Raw genomic sequence first — 23,743 nt, forward strand, 5'->3', positions numbered from 1 at the left:
GACAATAAATTAAAACCTTACCTTCTGATTAAAGGTTTTTCAGAATTTCTGTCTGGCCTCCTTTACTACGTCGTTTCTCCTTTATCTTAAAGCTGTGCAAAATTAAAAGTGAAACGAAGTACTTCAGGAAGTAACTCAGCAGTTATCATGATTGCATAAAACATTTGCCTTGAGCTGGTAAAAAAAAAAAAAAAAAAAAAAAACCAACAATAAAATTTAAAAAAAAAAAGGTTTGACATACACATAATTAACCTCAGCATGACTGAACTACAGTATCGAGTAACACATTTCTGTTTATTAGGCTATCGATGTTCCTTCTTTTGTAGTACCAATGTTTTTTAATCTAATATAAAAATGATGGCTTTGAGGTTCTTCTTGGTACTATAGACGTATATTCTGTATATTTGTTATACGTATAATTCAATTGTAGTTTCTGTATTTTTTATCGTTGTTATAAATCCTGTTTCCGCCAAGTTATAAGATAGATGGCCAGGTAAATGTCCAGAAAAACAACGCTGGACGAAGTTCTGCGAAAATTCGCTGATCAGCAAATGAGTAGCCTATTATCATAGACTGTGTATACACCATTTTTAGCATGAATTATCGGAGGATCTGCGCAGTTATTGCCTCCCCTTTCGTCCCAACCGCGTGTAAATAGCTATCGTAGTTTTCAAGCGATTGTGCGCAGATCAACAACATCTGCGTTATTTGAACGCAACCCAAATTCGCAGCTCTAGAGCATTGTCGTAAAACACGTCGCGAAACGTTTTTCTATGTCGCGGTGGACATATTCTCGGTAGCTAACTTAGTAACATTATTTGTAGTTTCTGTGACTAAACATACGTATGGCTAAATCAGTAATTGTAAGATGTTAGTAAGCCCAACATTAATGTTGATTAACTTATACCCCCGTTGCCTGCCCGATGGTTTCGGTTTAATTTTTCCTTGATTCATCAGATAGCGTAGCTCATTGCTAGTTCAAAAGTGCAGTTCGACTGTGTGGCGTACAACATTGTCTGTCGTTAATGTCTTTCTGATATAAATATTTGTGCTTTAGATTTCTGCAGTGTATCATTATGTTCTTAGGGAGGCTGCAACTGTGTCGTCGGTGCCAAGTCACCCTTCATTAGCTAGCTTGCTAGCTAACCTAGCTGGTTATTCTGATTCACCTTCTTGTTTAACAGGGCAGTGTTGACGCGCTATGGATGAGGAACCCTCGTCTTATGAGCGAGTCGCGTATAAAAACGACTCCGTGTATCACTATATGAAGATTTGTCTGTAAGTTGTTTTTAGGTCTTCGGGCCTTTCACCAAGTATCCTTCTGAGGGTTTTGACCAAGACACAAGCGTCTTAACGATGTTTCAGTGACCATGGAGTACTTGTTTGTTAGTAGATCATCAATGACTACAGCGTGGTCACACTGCACCAGACGAACTAGCCCGTCCTGCCACACTAAGCCATAAACTGATTCCTGCTCTCATAAATCACCCTCCTCTCATTAATAATGTGTAACAGTGCTTTTAACGCAGGGTCCTCGTGTTGCGGGCGTTGTTTAGACTTATTTTATGGACGTTGGGATCTGTGTCAGTAAAAATGTGGCCCCTGAGGACTGAGTTGAAAAACATCGTTGAATGTAGTACCGAGGTCAACCTCAGTAGGTTTACACTTTTGTCCAATTTAGAGATTGTGCAAACTTTTTATTTTTCTCCCACATGAAATTTTTGGTCATTACTCAGAATATTTGGGAACGAGAGAAAACCACTCAGTGCAGAACAATTCAAGCAACTGATAATCTCTGGACTTAAAGAGTTGTATGGAGAGGTAAGGACTTTAAGTCTGCAGTGGTCTACCTGATGAATCCACCACATTAATATATAAAAATACAAATAATCATGTTGTTGAAGTGTAATTTAGTCATGGTAGTTTCACTTGAAGAGTAAGATTAGCAGTTAAATCATTCATTACCTGGTTGTCTTACAGGTAGGAGCTGCTTTCCCTTTTGATGTGCTAACGTTTGACCAGTTTGTACTGTCGGCCATACTTCGTGTGTACAACAAGTAAGCCGCAGAACTGAGAAGTTTTACTGAAACGAATTCAGAGTGGAGTACTCTCTCAAGTTTATTCTTAATCTGTTGTGGCATGCTTATAAAACACATATTGCATAACAATTTAGAAATGGTGTATAATATGTGATTATTATTTTTTTAATGTATGTTTGTATTTTGTTTATATTACGTTTATTTTTGTCTTAGTGGTCTGGTGAAGTTGTGGAGTGCACTAACCTTGATTGGATCATGTGAAAATGAATCATGTGCTTTCAGAGTCACCCAGGTAAGTTCTTCAGTTAGCAAACTTATTTTAGTTTTGAAAAGTACTGGTACAAGCTGTCGCTCGTTAGCTAAATTGCGGTTTCGCAATTGGTTCAACTGAACCAGTAAACTCGGCAGGATGTAAAGTTCGAAGGGTTTACTCTAGCAAACAGAAGTTTAGGTGACAATTTACTAGACTCATTAAACTGGATATACCATCAATTTACTTTTATTCTGACCCGATGATTGACAAAGGATGATTTTTGACTTCTTCAATACTATGCCAATTCTTGGAATAATAATCATTTATATGGAATTTATTAAATAAAGTTTACAAAGTGTTTTACATAGAATAAAATGGAAGAAATTAAAATAAAAATATAGAACAAAGAATAAAATACAACATCAGAAAATAAAGCACAGGAGTCACAAGTTAAATAAAATAGTTAAAATGTTCCGGATGGATGGATAGATTTGTTGTGAGTTAGGATGCACTATTTGGCAGAGCTCTTATGATTTAAAAAAAAAACAAACAAACAAAAAAAAAAACTAAAAAATTAAAAAGGCAGAACTAAAAAAAATAAATGGATGAAATTCACATTCACCCATCCATACACACTCCCATTACACCCACCACAAACATATGTACATGTTGTCTACGTATATATTTTTTTACAATAAATATTTTAGAGAATAATTATTTCACAGGATTTGCTACATAAATATTGCACAAGAGTAGCTATTGTAGAATGAATATTGCACAGTCATTACACAGTATCTGTTATATAGGATAAATCTTTCAGTGCCGAGCTCAGTACAGTGTTGTAGGGTTCAGTGTACAGAGTTCATTTCTTTATAGAGTTCAGTGTGCTTATAGCCTTAGGGTAGAAACTTCACAACTTGTGTAGTGTGAAGAGTATGTTATAATGCAGGAAGCTTTCAGCTGGCTTCAGGAGCTATAAATATATTCAGAGCAGGCAGATGAGTGTTGGTAAGCTTCTGGACTGTGTTAATAACATGCCATCTTATTAGCTGCCCTGTAAAATCAATGATCAGGTTCTTTTTTGTGTGTGTTTAATGCGAAGTTATTGTTTAAGCACCTGCTTGTTAACCTCTGCACCTCCTCCCTGTAAGATGATTCATAACCCTCAGTGGTCAGGCATCTGTTGTGCCATCTGCAAATCTGATCATCATCTTTGTGTTGTGGGTTGATATACAGACATGTGTGCAGGAAGTAGAGAATGAGGTCAAGGTGAAAGAGTGATGGGGGCCCATTCTGACTGTGCTTGGTTTGATAGAAAGTCTTTTATCCAGAGGCAGATGTGTTTGAGGCCCAGGTTGGACAGCTTGGAGCTAGCCTGCTGGGGATGATGGTGTTAAATGCAGAGCTGTAATCAGCAAACAGCCGTGCATATGCTCACCCTTGTTCTAGGTAAAGCAGTACAGTATGGAGCGCAGTGGCAATGGTGTTATCGGATTATTTATTTGCCCAATAGGCATACTGGTGTGGATCCAGAGTGGGTGGAAGTGCAGACTTGATGTATTTAAGGACTAGTCATAATTATTGGCATTAATGCAACTGGCATATAGTCATTGAGGCAGGTTATGGCTGTCTGCTTTAGGACTGGCACTATTTCAGATGGTTTTTGTGCCAGGGATAAACTGAAGATGTTTGTAAGCAAGCTGTCAGTTAAATATTAATAGTTTTTTTTTTTTATATATATATAGGCCTGTTCAGTTTTTCAGAACAGTACAAGGAAAAATGGAAAATTAAATGAGCCAAAAATAAATCAGCATTGTTTAGAAAACTAGAGCAGATACCTTAATATTTTTATAATATATTTAATTAGTGGCCTTAAATAGGCTATTGCAAATTATCTAAAATACTAGACCTGTTTAAATTAGTAGTACCCTTTTAAACCTCTGGAAAAGTGACAGCTAGTGGAAGTTGGGTGATCTTTGAAATGAGGCAGTTGTAGTGGTTTTGACAATCTATTAAATCACAATGGATAAAATTAATTGGGGCATCACCCTGGTTAACATGGAAAATTTGTCATGTTAATTTATTAATGATTTATAGTTCAGTCTCAACTCATGGAAGTTGCAAATTCGATATGTGATTATTTCTCGCCTACTAAACATTAGAATATCACTTTTGACACACAGACGTAATAACCAAGTTATGTTTATTGAATAAGCATAAAGAGGAAAAACATTAAGTTCATTAGAATAACAATCCTAACAGGCAACCAAGTGAAATTAAATGCAGATAATTCATGGTGGATAAAGATAGCTGGATAATGAAGGGAATAAATTAATAAAGGGAAAAGGGACAAAACAAAAAGGGAAAGGATACTGTTTAAACAACTTCTAGGAATGACCAACCAGGTAATCTACTTATCCAACAACAGGACCAACAAAGGAAACTTATTACTGAAACAAAATTCATGATACAGGCATAACTGAAATATCAGATTATAATAGTTTAATTGATTAGTCTAATTATTAATAGTCAAATTATAGTGGTGAAGAAACAGTATCACAGATGCGAGGAAACAGTTAACTAATCCAATTTGAACAAAGTCACTATTGATACCAACTGGTAACAAGAAGGGAAATGCCAGTTCTTATGACTCGCTAGCATCTGCGGTGGTCCAGATTGTGTGTATCTAACTTTGCAGCGGTAGGTTAGTGTGGCACTGAAATTGGTGTCCTTTCTTTGAAATTGTCTGGTGGCTCTGAAAGAGAGTCTCAGTTCCTTGAAGTCATTCTGGTGGTTCTGAGGGAGAGTCAATGATTCCTTGAAGTCGTTCTAGTAGCTATGAGAGTGATGAAGGCCGATGACAGTGAGGAGACTGTGATTCTTAGACCTAGGGATTGGATCTTCGGAACTGGCTTGGACATTGGACAGGGAGCCAGCCATAGCCTTCGTGGGCGGACCTTTCCGAATCAGTAGTCTTGGTTCATTACTGGCCGTACCATGGAACTTGTTTTAATCAACTTACTGAGTTTGCTCGACATAAGCCAGGATAAGTACATTCAGATGAACACACAAACAATAAGAAACTAGTCAACTAAAAAAACAAAAGAAACAAAGAAAACATCAACATTTATATATGTTGAACAAACTAAGGTAGCCCGGGTTCGAATCTTTCTAGCCGTTTAACAAAAGGTTATAGACCTAGTTTAGAAAATGAAAAACCAAAGTCTTTGTCTAGCCTCGCAGAAGCTCGTTGAGGGGGTTTGCCTTTCCACCTTTTCCTGTTTTCTCAAGTAAGCAGCTCCCCGATTAACACCTCGTGCCAGGCTAAGTGAGAGCAGCCGAACCATTCCAGGTACATGTTGGGCAACAGGGCATGCCTAGTTAATGCATATTCAGTAGTCTTTGTTCCTGTGATGGGGGAGAGGAATTACTCTAGGACATTAGGAATACATAGGATCCACCAGGAAACAACTATAAAAAACATAAAGAAATTTATACATCACTACCCATTTATGCCTTCTTGTCTTGGAATGAAGTTCATAATAGAACCCTGGGAAGGGTCAAGTAATTGTATAATCAATTTAATTAGTTTCCTAATTTCTAGAAGTTACAAAATACTAACTTTAATATATTGTCTAAATGGTTCATCTAGGATTTCTGGTAAACACAACTAGGAGTGAATAACAGTTTGTTTACAATATGTATGCGGTAAGCAACACACAAATTAAGTAATCTGGGTGAATAATGAAAATTAATAAGGAACAAGTAATGAACAGAATAATATGACAACAAATACTTATAAAATAACAGGAGGAAATGTCAGAATTTGGAGATTATAGTAAAATAACCATACATTACTGGTTGATTATCATTGGACATCATAGTAGGTTAAATGGCAAGTTGTTACTTTGTGAATCTGTGGGATGAGAAAAGTTGGAGAGGGGGTTGAGGATCAGAATGCCAGGCCATCTTCATTGCTAGGCTGTTTATGGCCTTGTTACTCAACCTCAAAGCACCAGCAGGTCGTGGGTCTTGTCCATGGCCTGGGGTAGGAGAGAGCCCCACTTTGACCAGGTCAAAATTTCATCAGGGGAATAATTTGTAGTGTATCTACACTACACAGTATATGGGTTTATCTTAAATACGTGAGAGCTAAACCACAGGCTCCAAGGACACGGTGTTGTGTGATGATAAAAAGTGCCCTTCTCTGGTTTATGCTTGAAACCATGGCTAATGATAGAGCAGTAGCCTTGCAATGTCTTATGTGCATCATTTGCTTCCTGAATGGTGGTAGTGAGTTTTTCAGGATTCTTACAAGGGATGACTCTGTACCATTTTCAAAATATTATAAATGTGTGTGTGTGTGTGTTTTCCTCTGAAGGATATTCACATTGTAACCAACATACTGAGTATGCTTATGGTCTTCAAATAATGTTTATTTCCGTTTAGCCTTTTACAAGCTGCAGAGGAAATGCCTTTCTGAATCACTTTGTTGAAAAGAGCAAACCTTTCCCTGAATTGCCACTTTATATTCTCTACCCTTGCAGGTTTCTCCATTCTTATTAGCCTTGTCTGGAAATAGCCGTGAGATGGAGGTGCAGTAGCCTTGTTGTGGTCTAGAGGTGGTGCTCCAAAAATGACTTTCATTTTGAGAAGAAGCCTGTTTGGCACAAACTTGCGCCACGCCATAGCTGCCTGTGGGGCAAACAGGCTTCCGTCGATGGAGCCACACAGCTGCAGGGCTCTTCACGTTGATGAATGCGCCTCGCTCACCAAGGCTTTCACTACCAGAGATGTTGCACTGTTCGCTCAGCTAACTGGAGACACCAACCCACTTCACCTTGACCCAGAGTTCGCCAAAACAATGTCTTTCAAAGCCCCCATTGTCCATGGTGTGCTGATTAACGGACTCATCTCAGCAGTTTTGGGGAGCAAAATGCCCGGCCCAGGCTGTGTGTTTGTCTACCAGGAAATTCGCTTCCCGGCACCTTTGTACGTTGGAGAGGAGGTGGTGGCCGAAGCAAGGGTGAAAAAGATCAAAATGTCTTTTGCTTTTATTTCCGTTTCCTGCTCGGTCAGAGACAAAGTGGTTATGGAAGGGCAGGTTGTGGTCATGATGCAGGAACACACAAGAGAAGAAGTGTGAAGAAGTATTTCCTGAATTTAAAAGTTGCACATTGCTCTTTCAGTTTTTTCCCTTAAGATTCCTATTTTATTTTCTACTTCTAAATTTATTTTCTATTACAAATTTGATAAATTGGCTCTTTTTTTTTTAAGATCAAATAATCTTTTCCCCTTTACAAAGGCAGTAGATGGAAACTGATGTCTTATGATGTCTTAAAGGAGTCACAATACTTGCCAAAAGGACAGTTGTTTAAGTCCTCAAAACACCTGAAAAATCTCCTTTTCAGAAACAAAAAAAATTTAAAAGTATAGTCCTGTGATGTTCTACCAGTAAAATGAATAACTCCCAAACCATGGTTTCTATCAGGATTTATTGACTATGTACACAGACGTTTACAAATAACTGGGATTTACTGTGTAATAAGGCGCTCTATTCAAAACGTCCTCAACAAAGATGTAATACATGCACATATATACTGTGAGTTTTATCCTCCAGCTTTTAAAAAGGAGATTTATCTGTTTCTAAATTTCAAGTGAAATCCCTTTAGAAATGCTCTGTGCAGCAGTATAAGAAATAAAACAAGTCAACTTTCTTATTAGACAGTGTCTGGGTTGTCCTGGTAGTTGGTGGTGTGGATTAACGCCTGTTCAGGTCTTCTGAAATCATCACAACCAACCATTAATCAAAACTAGAAGGGAGTTTCGTTTTTCCCTCTCTCCTACTCCCATGTGGTTTGGTTCTAAGGCTACTGTTAAGGGTGGTCAGAGAGCTTAAATTTGACATCCCATGCTTATTTTCTAGATTGTCCTGTTAGATGCAGCAGGGCCACTTGTAAGTAAATGATTGTATGAATATCACGTCCTCTTCTGTTGAGCAAGTTTTCACCACCACCGTCGTAATGTTGATTGTGCCGTTATAACCGGGCACTACATTTTGACGTATTAAAATGTTTCATTTTGTTTCCTTGAAGTGTTCCATGACCGTTTTTTCTGAAATTATCTTGCCACCTGACGTAATACATGTATTGTGCAATGACATTTAGCAGTATAAAACACTTTCTTGTGGTTCATGTTTGTATTTTATCTTATTTCGTCTACGTGTTTCCGTTACCGTTCAATACCGTAGGAGGCATCGCAGAGGTCTGCGTGTACTCTTACCCACTGAGGCGGGATCGTTGCGGTAACGTTTAGTCTACTGCTAGCTAGAGGAAGTAATGCCAGTCTATCACCCTCCGTCACAATTACGAATAATAAGAAGCTTTTTGGTTGAAGGACCTTCCAACCTAATTACGTATTGGTACGAGATATAATTAGTTACTAGTTATCTGTGGTTCACCGTAATGGCTTTCATGGAGAAGCCGTCAGCTGGGAAGGTTCTCCTGGACGACACGGTTTCGCTGACAGCGGTAATCGAAACCAGTCAGAGCTTACAGTCTCATACAGTAAGTGAAAGTGGAAAGACTACGTTAACATCACCAGAATGAACGCAGATAATTTAGGAAGGATAACCTAGCTAGTTTGTGACGAGTGGTAATCTATCCTGGGAAAATAAGGACCTAACCTACCTAGCTAGCTAGGTAAATGGCTAGCTTTATCTGTCTAACATACCCCAGTTGGTAACCTAGCTGACTAGATAACAAAGTGTCTAGTTACTAAGATAAAAACACAGTTGTGTATCATAGCTAGCTTGCTAAGTTACCTATCAAGCTAGTTAACTAAATAATGTGAATGTCATACAGCTAGCTAGTTATGAAGTAGTTAAACTATTAGCGAGGAGATATTTTAAGTAGCTAACAAACTATACGCAGCTAACGTAGGTTGGCTAACCTAGCGTTAGCTATCTGACAATTTGCATTTCACAGGTAATAGCTAGGGTTAATTAAGAAACTGACTAAATCCTTATTTTTAAGGTTTGCTTTAGCTAGCGAATTTGCTAGCTATCTAGGAAATTTCAGTTGCTAATTATCGCTAATAGACTTGTGATTAATTCGTAATCTAGCTATCTTATCTCATGTTGTAAATAAGATTCTTAAACCAACGGGAGTAGATTTTCGATCTCACATCTTGGCTAGTACCGAAGGCGAGCAGGCTTACTGTTATAGTTTTCAACGCGACCTGCATTTTCGTCATTTCTCACCCATTTAACCCTAGGTTAACTTGGTTAGCTCGCTAGCGGACTACTCCAGTTCAGATAGTATGGGAGCTGCATTATATTATTATTATTAAGAACATTAACGCTAACGAGCTACCAGTTAGTTAATCTACTTGTTAAAATACACACTTCAAATGGCTTTTATAAAGTTGCAGATCTCAACGTTTGTCATTATTCTGGTTGCATGTAAAATGTTGACGCCTCACGCATCGAATTGGCGATTTTCGCCTAGCTTCAGGAGCAGGCATATTAATGTATTAGTCACTTAATAATAATGGTGTAAATTTGTGGTTGGATTTGTAGTCTAACGAAAATGTTTTTGAGGGGAAAAACACTAAATGGAAGTAGCTAATTGAAAGGGACAGACGCTTTCCTCACACACTAGAACCTGTTACACCTTAACTTTGGATCTCCAATTTATCCCCCTTCTAATTTCGATATGATTGTGTTTATTCATTATGGCCAATAAACCACAGAAACCAGTCGTATATTTACATGACACTTGAGGGGTTAACGACCTTGAATGTTTGTTTAGCTATGAAACTTCCTGTTGGGAATTAACAAATGCTTCATTAATGTAGACTAATAAATATTAGTCCTAGACAAAGTCATAGATATTTCCTCACTAACCAGCACTCGTGCTATTGTGGATTTGTCAGTATTTTTAATATGGATCTTTATTACCAGGAATACATTATTCGTGTACAAAGGGGAGTCTCCACAGAAAACAGCTGGACTGTAAGTGAACTGGATCAACTCAATTTAGTTGAGTAAAGGCTTGTATCTTACATCCTTCCCTTTTTGAGAAGTACAGCTTGGGGCCAATTTTATGAACTGGAGATCCTGCTTGAGCCCCCACACACGATACAAATGTTAAATGGAACTAAGCCCGACATCCTAAAATTCACACTTGATTTATTAAAATGAATCAATTGGTTTGCAGTTTTACTGCACATGCTCAAATGCTCAAAACCTTGTCAGGTCAGCTGACATGGTAATAATTTACATTTTAGTTGTAAAGCTGGTTTGTTTATAAACTGAGTTTTGAAAAACAGTGGCACCCATTTTTGTGTGTAATATGCACTGAGATCTGTGCACAGGCTGTACTTGTAAGCAGAGTTTCCATTTCTCTAAGTTTGTCCCTAGGTGCATAACTCTTAAAAAAGATGTAAGTTGATATACATTTCTTTACATCAGTTACCAGCTAAACAACTTGATAAATTTGCAAAAGTTAAAAAATAAATGTTGCCTTTCTTCCTGTTTGAGCTTTAGCTTTTTAGGTAATAACTTTAAAAAAGTTTACTCTAACTAGACTGTACTGCTGTACTGTATCTTCCCCCTTATTCTTTTTCTGGTTAAAATATTGTTTGTAAGAGAAAAATATGTGATGCATATAAAAATAGATATACACACAAATTGATGTATATTGTTTGAAAGAGAAAAACTACATTTGTGATTTCACATCTGAACTATTCTGCTGTCAGTTTCTCTGGTAAAAAAAAGTTGGGTATCGATAGCTGTTGTATTTTTTATTACTGAAGGAATTTTTTTTCCCTCTGATATTTGCAGGTCATTAGGAGATACAGTGACTTTGACATGCTTAATAATAGTTTGTTGGTGAGTAAAAAATTCTGATTTCTTTGTTCATGAAACTGGATTACTGACTAGTATTTCCACTGGCGGGACCAGCGGTAACGCTGTAGTTTTCACACAAATTGAGATGTTTTGCTGACTCTTCAACGGTGTATCTCCTGTGAATTCCCAGAACCCCCTCTTTCCAGTAAAAGCATTTTTGGGTGCATTGTTTTTCTCTTTTTGTCCCTTCTTTCTTACTGTCCATGTACTTTTTATGTCTCTGTCTCCCCCCATTCACTGCTTACTTTCTTTCTCTACTTTTTGCGTCAGATGTCAGGCCTCAACCTGCCACTTCCTCCCAAAAAGTTAATAGGGAACATGGACAGAGAGTTCATAGCCGAGCGACAGAAAGGTCTTCAGGCGTATCTGAACTTTCTGACGCAGCACCACATCCTCTCAAGCTGTGAGCTGGTCAAAAAGTTCCTTGATGCTAACAGTTATTCTGCAAACTACACAGGTATGCTCATAGGTTAATTACTGGAGGGGTTGGGAGGCTGCTCACTTGCACTAGCAAAGAAACTTGGTAAACCAGGTAGAACATATGTTATCCATAAAACACAAAAAGCAAAATCCCTGAAGAAAGAATATTTGAGATTAAATGAGTGTAATAATGATCTTGAGCAGGCTTTCACTCATGGATGACTTGGAGTGACTTGGTGAACAAAAAAAAAAATTTAACGCATTAATTTAATAATCATTATTGAATTGAGCTGGGTGAGTGTCTATGCTATGATAATGAAAAAAAATAAGTTTATAGTGCCTTTCACAAACCAAAGGTTGCTTTACAGTGCAAACATTTAAAGGCAAAACTGGTGAACAAAGTAGGTCTTAATGGATAAAGGACATATATGGTTTTGTAGAGAGAGTGGTAGAGAAATACACAGTTTAGGTGCAGCAGCACTGAAGGATCTGTCACGCATAGAAAAGAGGTTGGTGTCAGGGACTGCAGGTGGACAGCTGTTGGAGGATCTGAGAGACCAGGGATTTGTAGGGTTGGATGAACTTCCTATTGATAAACTAGGGCCAGCCCATGAAGGACTTGGAAGTGTGAAGTGAGGAGTATTTAGTGGGAAGTGTTTTATATGGCATACATGATGCAGGTGTTAATCAGCGCAACTTGCTCTAAATATGGGTAATCGCTCTAGCTGCTGCATTTTTAATAAACTGAAGCTTGGTTTTGGCAGGAAGACCAATAAAGAGTTACAATAAGCAACGTGAGAAAAATATGAAGGCATGATCATGAATTTTGGCATCACTAAGTGTGAGTAACTGCTGAAGGTGTGCCACATTATGAAAATGGGGGGGGGGAGCAGAGCAGAGTGCATGCTTTGGACATGTGCGTGTTGTTACTAAATACAGTAATACTAACTGATGAATCATTTTTGCCTTTTCTGTTGTTGGTTCTAATGTAGTTTCTTAAACACTTTTTTAAAATTTGCAGTCCCAAATATCCCATATAACACAGTATTTAAATGTCTTCTAAATTATATCATTAAATAAATGGTTGTAGGATATCTGCACATATGTTTATATAGATCAATATAGGTTTCCCTGTGCTTATATAAAATGCAATAAATTTGGCTTTCTACTTCTGGTGACTGCGTGTGTGCGTGTGTGCGTGTGTGTGTGTGTGGTTTTCTAACTTTCAAACTTATCTTTTCCAGAAATAGCCTTACAGCAGGTGTCCATGTTCTTTAGGTCAGACCCAAAATGGGAAGTTGTTGAGCCTTTAAAAGACATGGGTAAGTCAAAAAACCTTGTCCAGGTGTCAAGGGTGGTATTACCAGTAGCACTGGTATGGCAGCCTGACGGTTCTCTCTTGCTCTGTTTTGATATGTTTGTGGATGTCTGTTTAAACCCGTCACCTGTGGTTTACAGTAAAATCACAGTGCTTATAACAAATGTTAAAATCACATTATGTGAAATTTATTTGTTTCATACATATTTTATTCCAATGTAAATATTAGAATATTTAATTACTGTTTAATTATGTCAAACTTACAAGGTATGTGGGCCTGTATGTGGGTCTTTTTAATTCTACTTTTTAGTCACAATTTTTCCTTTCCAGTGTTTGTGGGGTTTTTTCCCCCCCTTGTGTTTTAATATCACAAAGATTATAATAACAAAGATTTACCAGATTCGACATTACTGAGGAGTTAAATAAAACTGGCAATGTTGTTGTTTTGTTTTTTGTTTTTTTGTTTATGCAGGCTGGAGATTGCGAAAACGGTACTTCTTGGTCAAAAACAAAGAGCAGATCAAGGAGCGACAAGTCTTAATTTGGGTTAGTTGTTTTTTGGGGTTTTTTTTTTTACACTTCAAACCTACTCTGATGCAAGTGTGCTCTCATGCTTTTCATAAGCACAGTGTGATCCTGTATCGTTGTCCCACATTGCTTAATTCTGCTCATTGCGTAACATTGACTTAACATGGGTTTGCTGGGGGATATTTGTACAAATCATTGTCCCCAAGTAGTACTCGGTTACCATGATACTTCCTCTTTGACGCAAGTTCCTATAATTAACAATTGTTTGTGAGATCCAATTAAGCAAGCTTTAATGTTATGGACTGGTTGCCTTGTTGTTCCTGCCTGCAGGTTGACTTTGGTCCAGATAAGTTCTTGTGTGACAAAGATCTGCAGACCACAATGAAGCTTCTGCCTTCTTTGACTGTGAGTCTTCCTCTTGGATTTTTAGCTGTTTGTGTATGAAACATACTCTAGTAAGTGTGTTCAAATACTGTATTAAAAAATATTGGCCTCTATTCATCAGTGTTGCATGGAAAAGGAACATAGATTTGAGTGCTATTACTCCACATATAATTTCATAGTGTTGTTGTGTGACATTGAAATGAACAACTCACTTATTTGCTTATCCCATGCACTCTAAGCAAATACATGCCAGGTCCTTATTTACATATAATTTATCCTCACAAACATTATTTACATACAATTTCCTAATTTAGCGTGAGATGCAGTACTGAACCAATAAAAGGAAAGTTTTCAGCAGATTTTCTAGAAATGGAAGAAAAGAAGCAATACAACAATGTAAGACTAAATTGGGGAGAGAAAATAGTTTTTACTGATTCTCAATTGGAACTCTTGTGTGCAAGGGTGCAAGTATTGACACACATCTTCTGGTAGCCTCAAACTCTCTTCAGAGGAAAACACAGAATGAAAAGTTTCAAGCCCTTGCCATTTACACTGGCCAGACAGTTGTAGCCAGAAGTTTTGAGACTGACACAAATTGTGGTTTTCACAAAGTCTACTGCCTTAATTTCACATTTTTTTGCCTCAGATGTTTATATGGTATAGTGAAGTACAATTATAAGCATTTCATAAGGGTTTTTTTATTATTATTATTATTATTTGTAAGACTTTTTATTGAAAAATACATGCAGTTTAAGCAAAAACGTAACATTTACTGTGTTGACCCTTATTTTTAAAGACTTCTGCAATTCGCATTCGCATACTGGACATCAGCTTCTTGGCAAAATCTTGACTGATGGCAACCCATTCTTGCCTAACAAACAAACAAAAACTTTGGAGCTGTGTGGTCACCCAGCAGAGATTATTGCTTATATAATAGTAGGCCATAATATGCAAACCAGTGAGAACAAGCCTAGAGAACCAGCCTCCCCCTTGACTGCACTGTCACCCCAAGATACACCCATGCTGGAGCACCTCAGTTATCAAGACCTAGACCCTTTTGGGTCTGCCAGGCTGGCACTTCAACCCTAATTTCAGTGGTTAATGTACTTGACATTGTATTCAAAAGGTTACCAGTTCAAGCCCCAACACTGCCAAGTTGTCACTGTTGGGCCTCTGTGCAAACCTTCAAATGCTCAGGTTGTACTCAGCCATGATTGTAAGTCATTTTGAAGACATTAACATCATTTAACTGACGCTTTTATCCGAAGTCCCTCTGTAAGAAAGGTTTATCACCTCTCCAAGGACACATGGCCCAACTTTATGACCCTCCAGACCTGGCCTGGGGAACTCAAAGACCATAAAACATCCCTCTTGGAACTTATGGAGAAATTCACATTCCAGAATACCTAGATCTGCATGACTTATTCCTGAAGAGCTACTGGATTTTAACCTTTCCTATACAAAGTGTCCTTTCTCGAGCATCGCAACAAGTCCAAACTCAAAGAAGGAATATGTTTCTTTATTATTTTTAATGAATAAGAATATTTGATTGTGTGGACTATGAATCATCAGCCTTCAGTGACTGCAACAGGTTCCTCAACCTGGAGATTGTATGGCCCACCACTGAAGGTTGTGATGCATATAACATTCAAAGGAAACTTAATTCTGAGCAAAATGTAACTAGTCTCATTACTGCTGAACTGTTATCACAAAGTTTGCTGCTTCCGTTTTTATGGTGGCAATTTTCATTAACTCTAGATTGTGAAGAGTGATGATATGAATTGCAATTAATTGCAAAGTCATTCCTTGCCATGAAAATGAACTTAATCACATGGAGCACCATGTCACAAGGCAAAAGTTATAACCAAGTGGCTCAGTGAACAAAACATTTAAATTTTGGCTCCGTGGCTAGGAAACTCCCCAGATCCCAATCCCGTTGAGAACCTGTGGTCAATCCTCAAAAAGAGGGTGGACAAACACAGAAATTGTGACCAACTCCAAGCACTGATCAGGCAAGAATGGGTTGCCATCAGTCAAGATTTTGCCCAGAAGCTGATATCCAGCATGCCAAGGCAAATTGCAGAAGGGTCAACACGGTAAATATTAAGTCTTTGCTTAAACTGGATGCATTTGTCAAAAAAAAATTTTATTATTTTTTTTTATTATGAAGTGCTTATAATTGTACTTCACTATACCATATATGCATCTGACAAAAGGGTTATGGCAGGCAGTAAACTTTGTGAAAACCAAAATTTCTGTCAGTCTCAACTTTAGGCCATGACTGTATACATGTATGCTGACTGAATTACTTACCATTCCAGTGGCAGGATTTCCATGTGTATTATAATTGCTGTTTTATGTAAGATTCGACCATATCAGCATTTTTGCAGATTTTAATTTTCCCCTAGATTTAGCCTACAGGGTCTCTGACCAGACAGGTTTGATCCTACAGATATAGGAATGACAAAACTATGTGGAAAACCTATTTGTAAGCTTCCATTTTATAATCAATAATTGATTTTACAGCTTTTGATGAAAAAGGGCCCTTCTCAGTGCCTGAAATTCTACTCTTCTTGCCAAACCGAACTGGTCTAATAATACTGCTGTTGCCTTTCCAAATTGCATTACAGCCATAGTCTGGTTTTTCGAGAGTTATCCAGAATCATCTGGATAAATGTGCCATGCATCCCCTCCATCTCCTTGTGTAGTTACTAATGATATGATGAAAATAATATGTCAAGACAGTGTGTGAACAGTACCTCATTACCAAGGAAAAGCACCCAGCCATGCTGTGCTCTGCCCTGCTCATGAAGAGAAAGATCACTGAAACCTCGGTGGTGGTGGTAGTGCATTTTGTTTTGTTTTTTTTGTTTGTTTGTTTTTAGTTACCCCACCACCACCACCACCACTGTTTCTGTGCATGGTGTTTCCCAGACAATCAGTATATGATGTTCTTTTTCTTTGCCTAAGCAAAATGACCGTCTGAGTTTTCTGTTTCTTCACTATTGCTGTTAACTACTTGCACTTGTTAAAGGAAAACGTGCCGACATTTAGCCTTTGTAACTGTTTGGGTTTTCTGCTTCCTTATTTGGCCTTACAGCATCCGTTCATCTGTCCAGTCATGTTTGCCTCTACTAGTGAGTCTTCAGCTTTAGTGATTCGAATGTTCAACGACAAAGGCACGCTTAGGGATCATATTTGCAAGGTTTGTTTCATCGCATTTATTTTATTTTACATTTCATTATGATGACAATTCTAGTGTTTGCAGATGTTTGTGCAGTCGCACAGATGTTTCTGTGCAGTCACCTAATCTAACTTCTTTTTTTCATCTCTCCTGGACTGATTCTGTAGGTGAAGCCAAAGGAACCATTCCTGAAGAAGTACTGTAACCCCAAAAAGATCCAGGGTTTGGAGCTCCAGCAAATCAGAACTTATGGGAGACAGATTTTGGAGGTCTGGTTTTATAACTTTGCTGGCTAATGGTAGAGAAATTGGTTACAATTGGCAACTATACGACTTTTAGCACTGTTGTATGAATGTAATTCATTATTTACTTTTGACTACTGTGGTAAAAATAACTGCGCTGTTCTGTAATCTAATAAGTGTGTTTACACTATTTTCTGTCATTTAATTTGAGCTTCTGTGTCTTTTGTTCACTCTTGTTTCATCATATCTCTCTTTCTATATTGATGTAGGCTTTAAAATTCCTTCATGATAAGGGATTTCCATATGGGCATCTCCATGCCTCCAACATTGTCATTGAGGACAACACATGCAAACTCCTGGACATAGAAAACTCCCTGCTAGGGCTTCCCTCTTACTACCGGCCATATGTAACGCAGTTTAGAAAAATTAACGTGAGTTGCTTTTTTTTGTTGTTGTTGTTTTGGGTTTTTTGTTTTTTTTTTGTCTTGTCCCATTCTTCAGCAGTGCTGAATGCAGTCATTTCTTTGTTTAATATGTATTCCCACTGCACTCTTTTAAATCGAAGGACTGTTTCATCATACTTTTGACATAAGTCATTGCTAATTATTTTTAACATTGTTTCCAGACCACAGAAAGTATTGACATCTACTCTTTTGGACACTTGCTGTACGAAATGACGTACGGGAGGCCTCCTGATGCAGTTCCAGTTGACCAATATCCGTCTGTAGCCTACATGTCAGTTGGTCAGTTGGCTAGACCACTTCCTCTGATTTTTTACAACTGGCACAGGAATTATAAATGTATGTGAGAGTTTGTTTAACTTAAGGTTGTGCTGCCCTTAGTCTCGGTCCTGCAGTCCATCCTGACCACCGAGGCATGTAAAACAGGGATGCCCACTGTGTCTCAGCTCTTACAAACACCGTGAGTAGTTATACCAGTCACATCTAGCTTTTCCTACTGCTGTATAATGATGTGGGAAAAAAAGTACATTTCCACACACACTTTGTTCCTTCACAGCCTGTTTAGTGATGTGCAGCAGTTCAACTCAGAAAAGCCCCAGTTCAAGGTATTTCTACATCTTGGTTTACAAATATATTTATGTGCAGAATCTGTACTAATAAATGAATGTGAATATTTACACATCCAACATACTGGAGTATTTTTAAATATCCGGATTCTCTCAGTCTTTTAATTTTGCCCCCCCCCCCCCCCGATGTATTTTATGACAGGACATTATTTATTCTTCTATGTAAATCATAACAAAGTACAGGTACTGTCTTATCTGGAATCATGCAATGTGTCCTCCATATAACACAGATCACATCCAAATTGAAGGAGGCCTTAAAATCATCGAAAGAATGCTTGGAAAAGCGTCTCCAAGAGGAACAGAGAGCAGTCAGTGCATTATGTTTTATCCATGCCTGCTTTCATCAATTCATGATGTGCAAAAAAAACAGGTAGGGTGGGTGGGTGGGTTGTTATAGGTCTTTAACTTTTTGTCTACTGGTGCAGATTCATCAGCACAGAAGACTGACACGGGCAAAGTCGCACCACGGCTCTGAAGAGGAGAAGAAGAGGAGAAAGATCCTGGCACGAAAGGTAGAAGAATTACTACAGGGTCAGAAATTTAGACAAAAAAAACCCCCAGAAAACACAGAACCTACGCTGTCACCAGCAATTCTTGTAGCCAAACTTTAACCTAATGCTTGATGAACGATTTTTATTATCACATTTATTGTCATTTGAAAGGTCTCAAAAGTAAGTACAACATTATACAGATACGTATATGATTACAACAGTAAGTGAATAAAACAGTACATCCTCAGAGGTCACATCAATCAGAAGCTCTGGTTGTGTGTTTGTTTTTTAAATACACCTTCAACGTGAACTCCCTCGCAGTCTTCAGATCTATCCACTTTGAATTGGAATGTAGCGCCACTAGTGTTACAAAATGTTCTTATGCAAATTTTGTACAATTATACATTTCCATTACAGAAGTTACAAAGTGCTGCTTTAAAGGTTGCGGTCTACGTAGGCAACAAAATTAAGAGCACAAATGAAACTGCTTTTGATTTTTCTGTTGCTCTCAGAAATCCAGACTGTCCACATATGAAAATGATGAGGATATTTCTGTGAAATACAACAACAACAACTCTGGTAGGTTGATTTTTATTTTATTGTAATTAAATCATTTTTGTTTTACACACTGACATGGTTTTCTTGTCAGTATGAAATTTCTGTGCATTGACTGGTTGTTTAAGAGAGTATTGGTTGGATATAGGCTATTTTGCTGCAGATTAAACTGAGGAAAGTGTGTGTGTGAGTGAGAATTTCCCAGGATCAACAGGCAGTTTCACTAAAGCCTAAACAAAGAAACATAAGAATACCTCTGACGCTTATGAGCTTGCAAGTGTACATGCACATGAGGCCACAGCTGATTGTGCCAGCATAGTCACCTGCCTTTGAACCCGTGGACCATTTCCTAATGTAGTAACAGTGTAATAGCAATACAGTGTAATGGAACTGTCACTGCACAAATGATGAGACCTTGAACTTGCATGTCCTTCTGCCAGGTTCAGGAGCAAGTTCTCCACCTACTTGCCCTTCTTCACCCACTCCTCCAGCAGGTATTTCAGTTTCTCTATATGCTACATTCTGAACTTGCATAATCCTTATGGTTAGGAGCCAGGATTATTGCAGTCGTCTAATTTGACAGCCACAGATAAGGTAAATGAAAGAGTAAGTTTCCAATTTGAATGTGTAAGCAAAGCTACAGTCTCTGAGCAATCATAAGTTTAAATAAATAAATAAAAATTGCCCCCCTGTGGTAAGAGATGAGTAGTGTAAGTAACCATTGCACCACTCCCTGCATACATTAGTTTTTCTTTACTTCAAAAACCTCTGTTCAATAATTGCTTTAAAATGTAATCTTGTCTTTTACTTCAAATATGTGACAGTTAATACAAATATTTTATTCACTCCTCTTTCTCACTACTAAAAAAAAAAAAAACATTTTTGTAAACCTGACCCAGTTGTACATTCTCTAAAATGACTTATAATCTTTGAATGCAACACCAAGGCTCCACACCAGACATGTGTTTTGGATCCTCTCATTCTAAAATGAACAGTAACATGTATCTGCCTCTTTTTCCTCCTCTTCCGCTGTCTTCAAAGTAGAGCATGCACCATTTTGAACGTGTGTGGGGTAAAGTAATTTAATACTAATTTCTTCTCCTCATAAAGTTGCAGTGCACCCTTCCTCAGTAGCAGTTTTTCTACCCCCCTGTACCCACAAAAATAACATCGGGCTCTGTGGTAACATTATTTGTTAGGATGTTCATCACCTGAAACCTCCACGGAGCATTAATCTATGCTTATAAATCTGGCTTACTGATGAGGGTTATTGCAACTTTAAGACTTCACAATCTGCAATGGACTGCTCATCTGCCATTTGTTTATTTTAATTGTTTATTTGTTTATTTTCTATGTGCATTTGCAGTGTGAGATGCTCGTAATTTCACAATGGAAGCAGAGTATACAGTACATTTTGATGCTTTGACTTTGTGTATTGTGATTCCATAAATAGTTGTTTGTTTTTGTTTATTTTCTGTTTAATGGCAAGAAAACCTGACTAATTTGGTGGTGTGATTTTGATTTGAAGAATTAAAATCTTGTCTAATGAATCATCTCACATCTTTCATCATTCAAGATTATACATTTGTTGCATCATGTATAGAAAATATGAAAACGTCAGTGTTTGCACTATTAATGAAGTGTAAAGGCTGGATAAGGAGGTTATAACAATTATTGTCACTGGTTCACTCTTTAAAAAAAATAAAAAAAAAAAAAATCTGGCAGTGGACGCTTTATTAGTAAGATATCTTTGATGCAGTTTAATTGTTACTGCTTTGGGTGAATTATTAGCATAGCCATGGCATGTGGCTGTTTTATCTATAGTTCTTTTATTTTCAGAACAGCCCATAGGAGTTGTGGAATTTTGTCTCTCTGTGCAGTTGCCTCTATTCATGCAGTGTTTGTTGTGTGGCAATCGCAGGTGTCCAGCAAGTGACTCCGCCTCTCCCACCACCACCTCCACCTTCAGAGAATGAATCCAGCCCTCCCTTCCTCCACCCGCCCCCTGTGAATGGCGAGGGGCGGAGTGCTCTCCTCAGTTCCATTCAGACCTTCAGCAAAGGCAGACTCAAAAAAGCAGAGACCAACGATCGCAGCTGTCCACACATCTGAGACACTGAGACTTATCCTGTGCAATTAGCCCATGGCCTGTTCCCACAAAGCATCTAGGGTTTGGTCAGGCCGAGATTGGTCAGGCCGAGATTTTTTTTTAACTGGACTGCAATGCTTAATTTCTATTTAGTTTCACTCCTATACCAGCTGCAGATCGGGGGGGGGGGGGGGTGTAGTATGAGGTTTCATGACTTACTATGTTGCTATACAGAACCCAGTCCTGGAAACTAGAGCTCATATGTGTGTTAACACACATCCTACAGTCATATTACTGACCTCGATAAAACACTCACTGCAGCTGCAAAACATTTTATGATGCATTTTCAGAAATGTAACACATTTTTATTAATTTCATGCAGAAACATCTTTTTAAGTACTTTGGCTGGTGATTTAATTTTGATAGTTTTACTTCTCATGCAAATGCAATTTATTTTTAATTTAATGTTATGTGGAGGCCTTTTTTTTTATGAGAAAATGGGAAGAAATACTTTAGGGTTTGTGCCACATTTAACCGTTGTGCCTATACAAGACAAGTGGTGTTTCCTATTTATGGAATTATGAGCTGTAAATAGTTAATTCTCCAACTAGCAACAGTAAGAATTATTATGCAAGATTACAATCAATTTGTAAGTTATACAAATTATGATATTTCCAATAATTAGACCGTTAATCCTGTCCCAGTACCCTCACATAAACCTTAAAAGGAGAGGGTTAGTCTTTTAGAACATCTAATCAGTCTTGATTTTGTCTGGTATAGATATTTGTGTTGAATACTTGCTCATTAGTCTCCATTCAATGTTGGTTACGTGAAGGACAATTCAGAAAGAATTTGATGGGAGTGTTGACTGAAAATATTACTTCTCTTGCACAGATGGAGAGAATGACTTAAAACTCCACAATCATTGTTCACTTGGATAAAGTACTAAGAAACCTGATGGACCTGATGATTAGCGTGAATAAATGTCCAGAAAAAGCAATGTTCCTCTATAGTTATCTGCCCATTTGTATATACATCCATGCATTTGCACTGCAGACAAGAAAAAGATTAAAGGTTTTCAGTGAAACCATGGGCTACTTGTACTCAGAAGTAAATTATATTGGCAGAAGAAAATCAGTTTATTTACAGCACTTTACCACTGTTTGTCATTGGTCTTAAAAAGAGGTATAAAGTTTACATGAGATTAAATTATGTAAAAAGATGGTAGGATGTAGGGGAGATGGGATGAATATATTTGAAATTGAAGATTGTGTGTTTGCCATGACCACTGTTGTAATCACTGGAGGTGTATCGTCAAGCTGTTAAAAAGCAAAACATGGTCTTGTTTCCCATTATATAAGACTTGTGTTGACAATATTTTAACAAAATGGTGTTGTGCTTTTGGATGTTTTCAAGTAAAATGAAATAAACAGTGCTTTGTAACATTTACTTTTCAGATGTGCCATTGTGTCAAAATGCTTGTGACTACTGAATTTGTCTGGCATGTATTTAATGCAGTTGATTATCCTGGCTTTGGTCAAAGCTAAGGTCATATGCACAGCCTCTATTGTGAATTCAAATTAGTAGTGGGGCTGATTATAGAGCCTTTCCACAGAAGAACTGCATAGAGAATGCTGCTTTCTCTGTCTTTGTATGTATGATTAACTGACGATAATATTTGAGCCCTGTCAGGGAAGGAAAAAAGTCAGAATTTGGGTACGAATAGAAAATAATTAAAAATACCGTACTAGACACATTGAGCAAAACCAGTAATTGAGACCAATTCTAGAAAGACACTGGTTTTACTTGTGACAGCTAGTCTATTGGTTTACAAGTGACAATCAAATGTAGGGTAATGGCTACAGTTTAATAATTGTAATTTAAATAATTACCAGGAGCTGTGAAAAATACCCAAAAGGAGCGGTCATTGCAATTGCCAACAATCTTAAGGGTACTCAAACTATCAGCTATTACAAGGCTTCATATGCAGAATGAAGCTGAAGACATAAACCATTCACCTGCAAATAACTAAACTGAGATCATTATTAGCATGGTGGAAATATAAATGCGCACAACAAAAACATTTCAGACAATCTGAGACACTTCCTCATTGAAACATTTCAGATGATCTAAAGGACATTTTGTCATGGGTTGGAACACTGGAGACAGTACCATTCTTTAGGTATGCACAGCAGTTAACTCATCTTTACTGGTGATGGAAAGGAAGTGTCTGCATTAAACA

At 37.7% G+C, this 23,743-nt stretch overlaps 4 protein-coding genes across 19 annotated transcripts in view; 3 read left to right on the forward strand and 1 right to left on the reverse strand.

Annotated features, from left to right (window-relative positions):
- The window catches only part of rbck1 (RanBP-type and C3HC4-type zinc finger containing 1), a 12,682-nt gene extending 11,996 nt beyond the window's left edge, over positions 1-686 (reverse strand). For 4 of the 8 annotated variants that reach the window (XM_081705024.1, XM_035520257.2, XM_081705020.1 and 1 more), the window contains exon 1: positions 22-545. The gene's annotated coding sequence lies outside the window, so the exon portion shown is untranslated. Of the gene's footprint in view, positions 1-21 lie in introns of all 8 variants that reach the window. The other 4 variants (XM_081705026.1, XM_081705022.1, XM_081705025.1 and 1 more) reach the window with 2 other exon arrangements.
- Positions 667-7,071, forward strand: rpp14 (ribonuclease P/MRP 14 subunit). Its single transcript, XM_027015250.3, has 6 exons — positions 667-796; positions 1,185-1,278; positions 1,737-1,821; positions 1,981-2,057; positions 2,253-2,331; positions 6,840-7,071. The coding sequence occupies exons 2-6, from the start codon at positions 1,202-1,204 to the stop codon at positions 6,894-6,896; spliced, it is 375 nt and encodes a 124-aa protein (XP_026871051.2). The 5' UTR covers positions 667-796; positions 1,185-1,201; the 3' UTR covers positions 6,897-7,071.
- Positions 6,929-8,015, forward strand: LOC113580586 (hydroxyacyl-thioester dehydratase type 2, mitochondrial). The gene has a single exon (XM_027015249.3). It carries the CDS (start codon positions 6,929-6,931, stop codon positions 7,436-7,438), a length of 510 nt encoding a protein of 169 aa, XP_026871050.2. The 3' UTR covers positions 7,439-8,015.
- A 554-nt stretch (positions 8,016-8,569) lies between these two features.
- pxk (PX domain containing serine/threonine kinase) lies at positions 8,570-22,957 on the forward strand. Of its 9 annotated transcripts, XM_027015267.3 has the most exons (19): positions 8,570-8,858; positions 10,256-10,333; positions 11,138-11,185; positions 11,474-11,660; positions 12,868-12,945; positions 13,414-13,487; positions 13,800-13,874; positions 16,954-17,058; positions 17,205-17,306; positions 17,549-17,710; positions 17,905-18,022; positions 18,122-18,200; positions 18,297-18,345; positions 18,597-18,674; positions 18,792-18,878; positions 19,370-19,436; positions 19,853-19,906; positions 20,457-20,484; positions 21,334-21,467. In XM_027015267.3, the coding sequence occupies exons 1-18, from the start codon at positions 8,757-8,759 to the stop codon at positions 20,471-20,473; spliced, it is 1,560 nt and encodes a 519-aa protein (XP_026871068.2). In that variant the 5' UTR covers positions 8,570-8,756; the 3' UTR covers positions 20,474-20,484; positions 21,334-21,467. The 9 variants fall into 9 exon arrangements, with proteins under 9 accessions (XP_026871068.2, XP_026871067.2, XP_026871060.2 ...); XM_027015266.3 differs by having other exon boundaries at positions 20,457-21,476; XM_027015259.3 differs by lacking the exon at positions 20,457-20,484 and having other exon boundaries at positions 8,572-8,858; positions 21,334-22,957.
- Positions 22,958-23,743: the final 786 nt, after the last annotated feature.

This window comes from Electrophorus electricus, chromosome 22 (genome assembly GCF_041902795.1).
Source record: "Electrophorus electricus isolate QZ-2024a chromosome 22, ASM4190279v1, whole genome shotgun sequence".
Classification (NCBI taxonomy): Eukaryota; Metazoa; Chordata; class Actinopteri; order Gymnotiformes; family Gymnotidae; genus Electrophorus; species Electrophorus electricus.

Bases quoted from the DNA above. Each gene is read 5' to 3' on its own strand.
- rpp14 (XM_027015250.3), top strand. From the start codon at position 1,202: ATGGATGAGGAACCCTCGTCTTATGAGCGAGTCGCGTATAAAAACGAC. The intron at 1,279-1,736 runs GTAAGTTGTTTT...GTCATTACTCAG, and splicing joins CACTATATGAAGATTTGTCT to AATATTTGGGAACGAGAGAA. The intron at 1,822-1,980 runs GTAAGGACTTTA...GTTGTCTTACAG, and splicing joins TTAAAGAGTTGTATGGAGAG to GTAGGAGCTGCTTTCCCTTT.
- LOC113580586 (XM_027015249.3), top strand. From the start codon at position 6,929: ATGACTTTCATTTTGAGAAGAAGCCTGTTTGGCACAAACTTGCGCCAC.
- pxk (XM_027015259.3), top strand. From the start codon at position 8,757: ATGGCTTTCATGGAGAAGCCGTCAGCTGGGAAGGTTCTCCTGGACGAC. The intron at 18,879-19,369 runs GTAGAAGAATTA...TGTTGCTCTCAG, and splicing joins GAAAGATCCTGGCACGAAAG to AAATCCAGACTGTCCACATA. The intron at 19,437-19,852 runs GTAGGTTGATTT...TCCTTCTGCCAG, and splicing joins ATACAACAACAACAACTCTG to GTTCAGGAGCAAGTTCTCCA.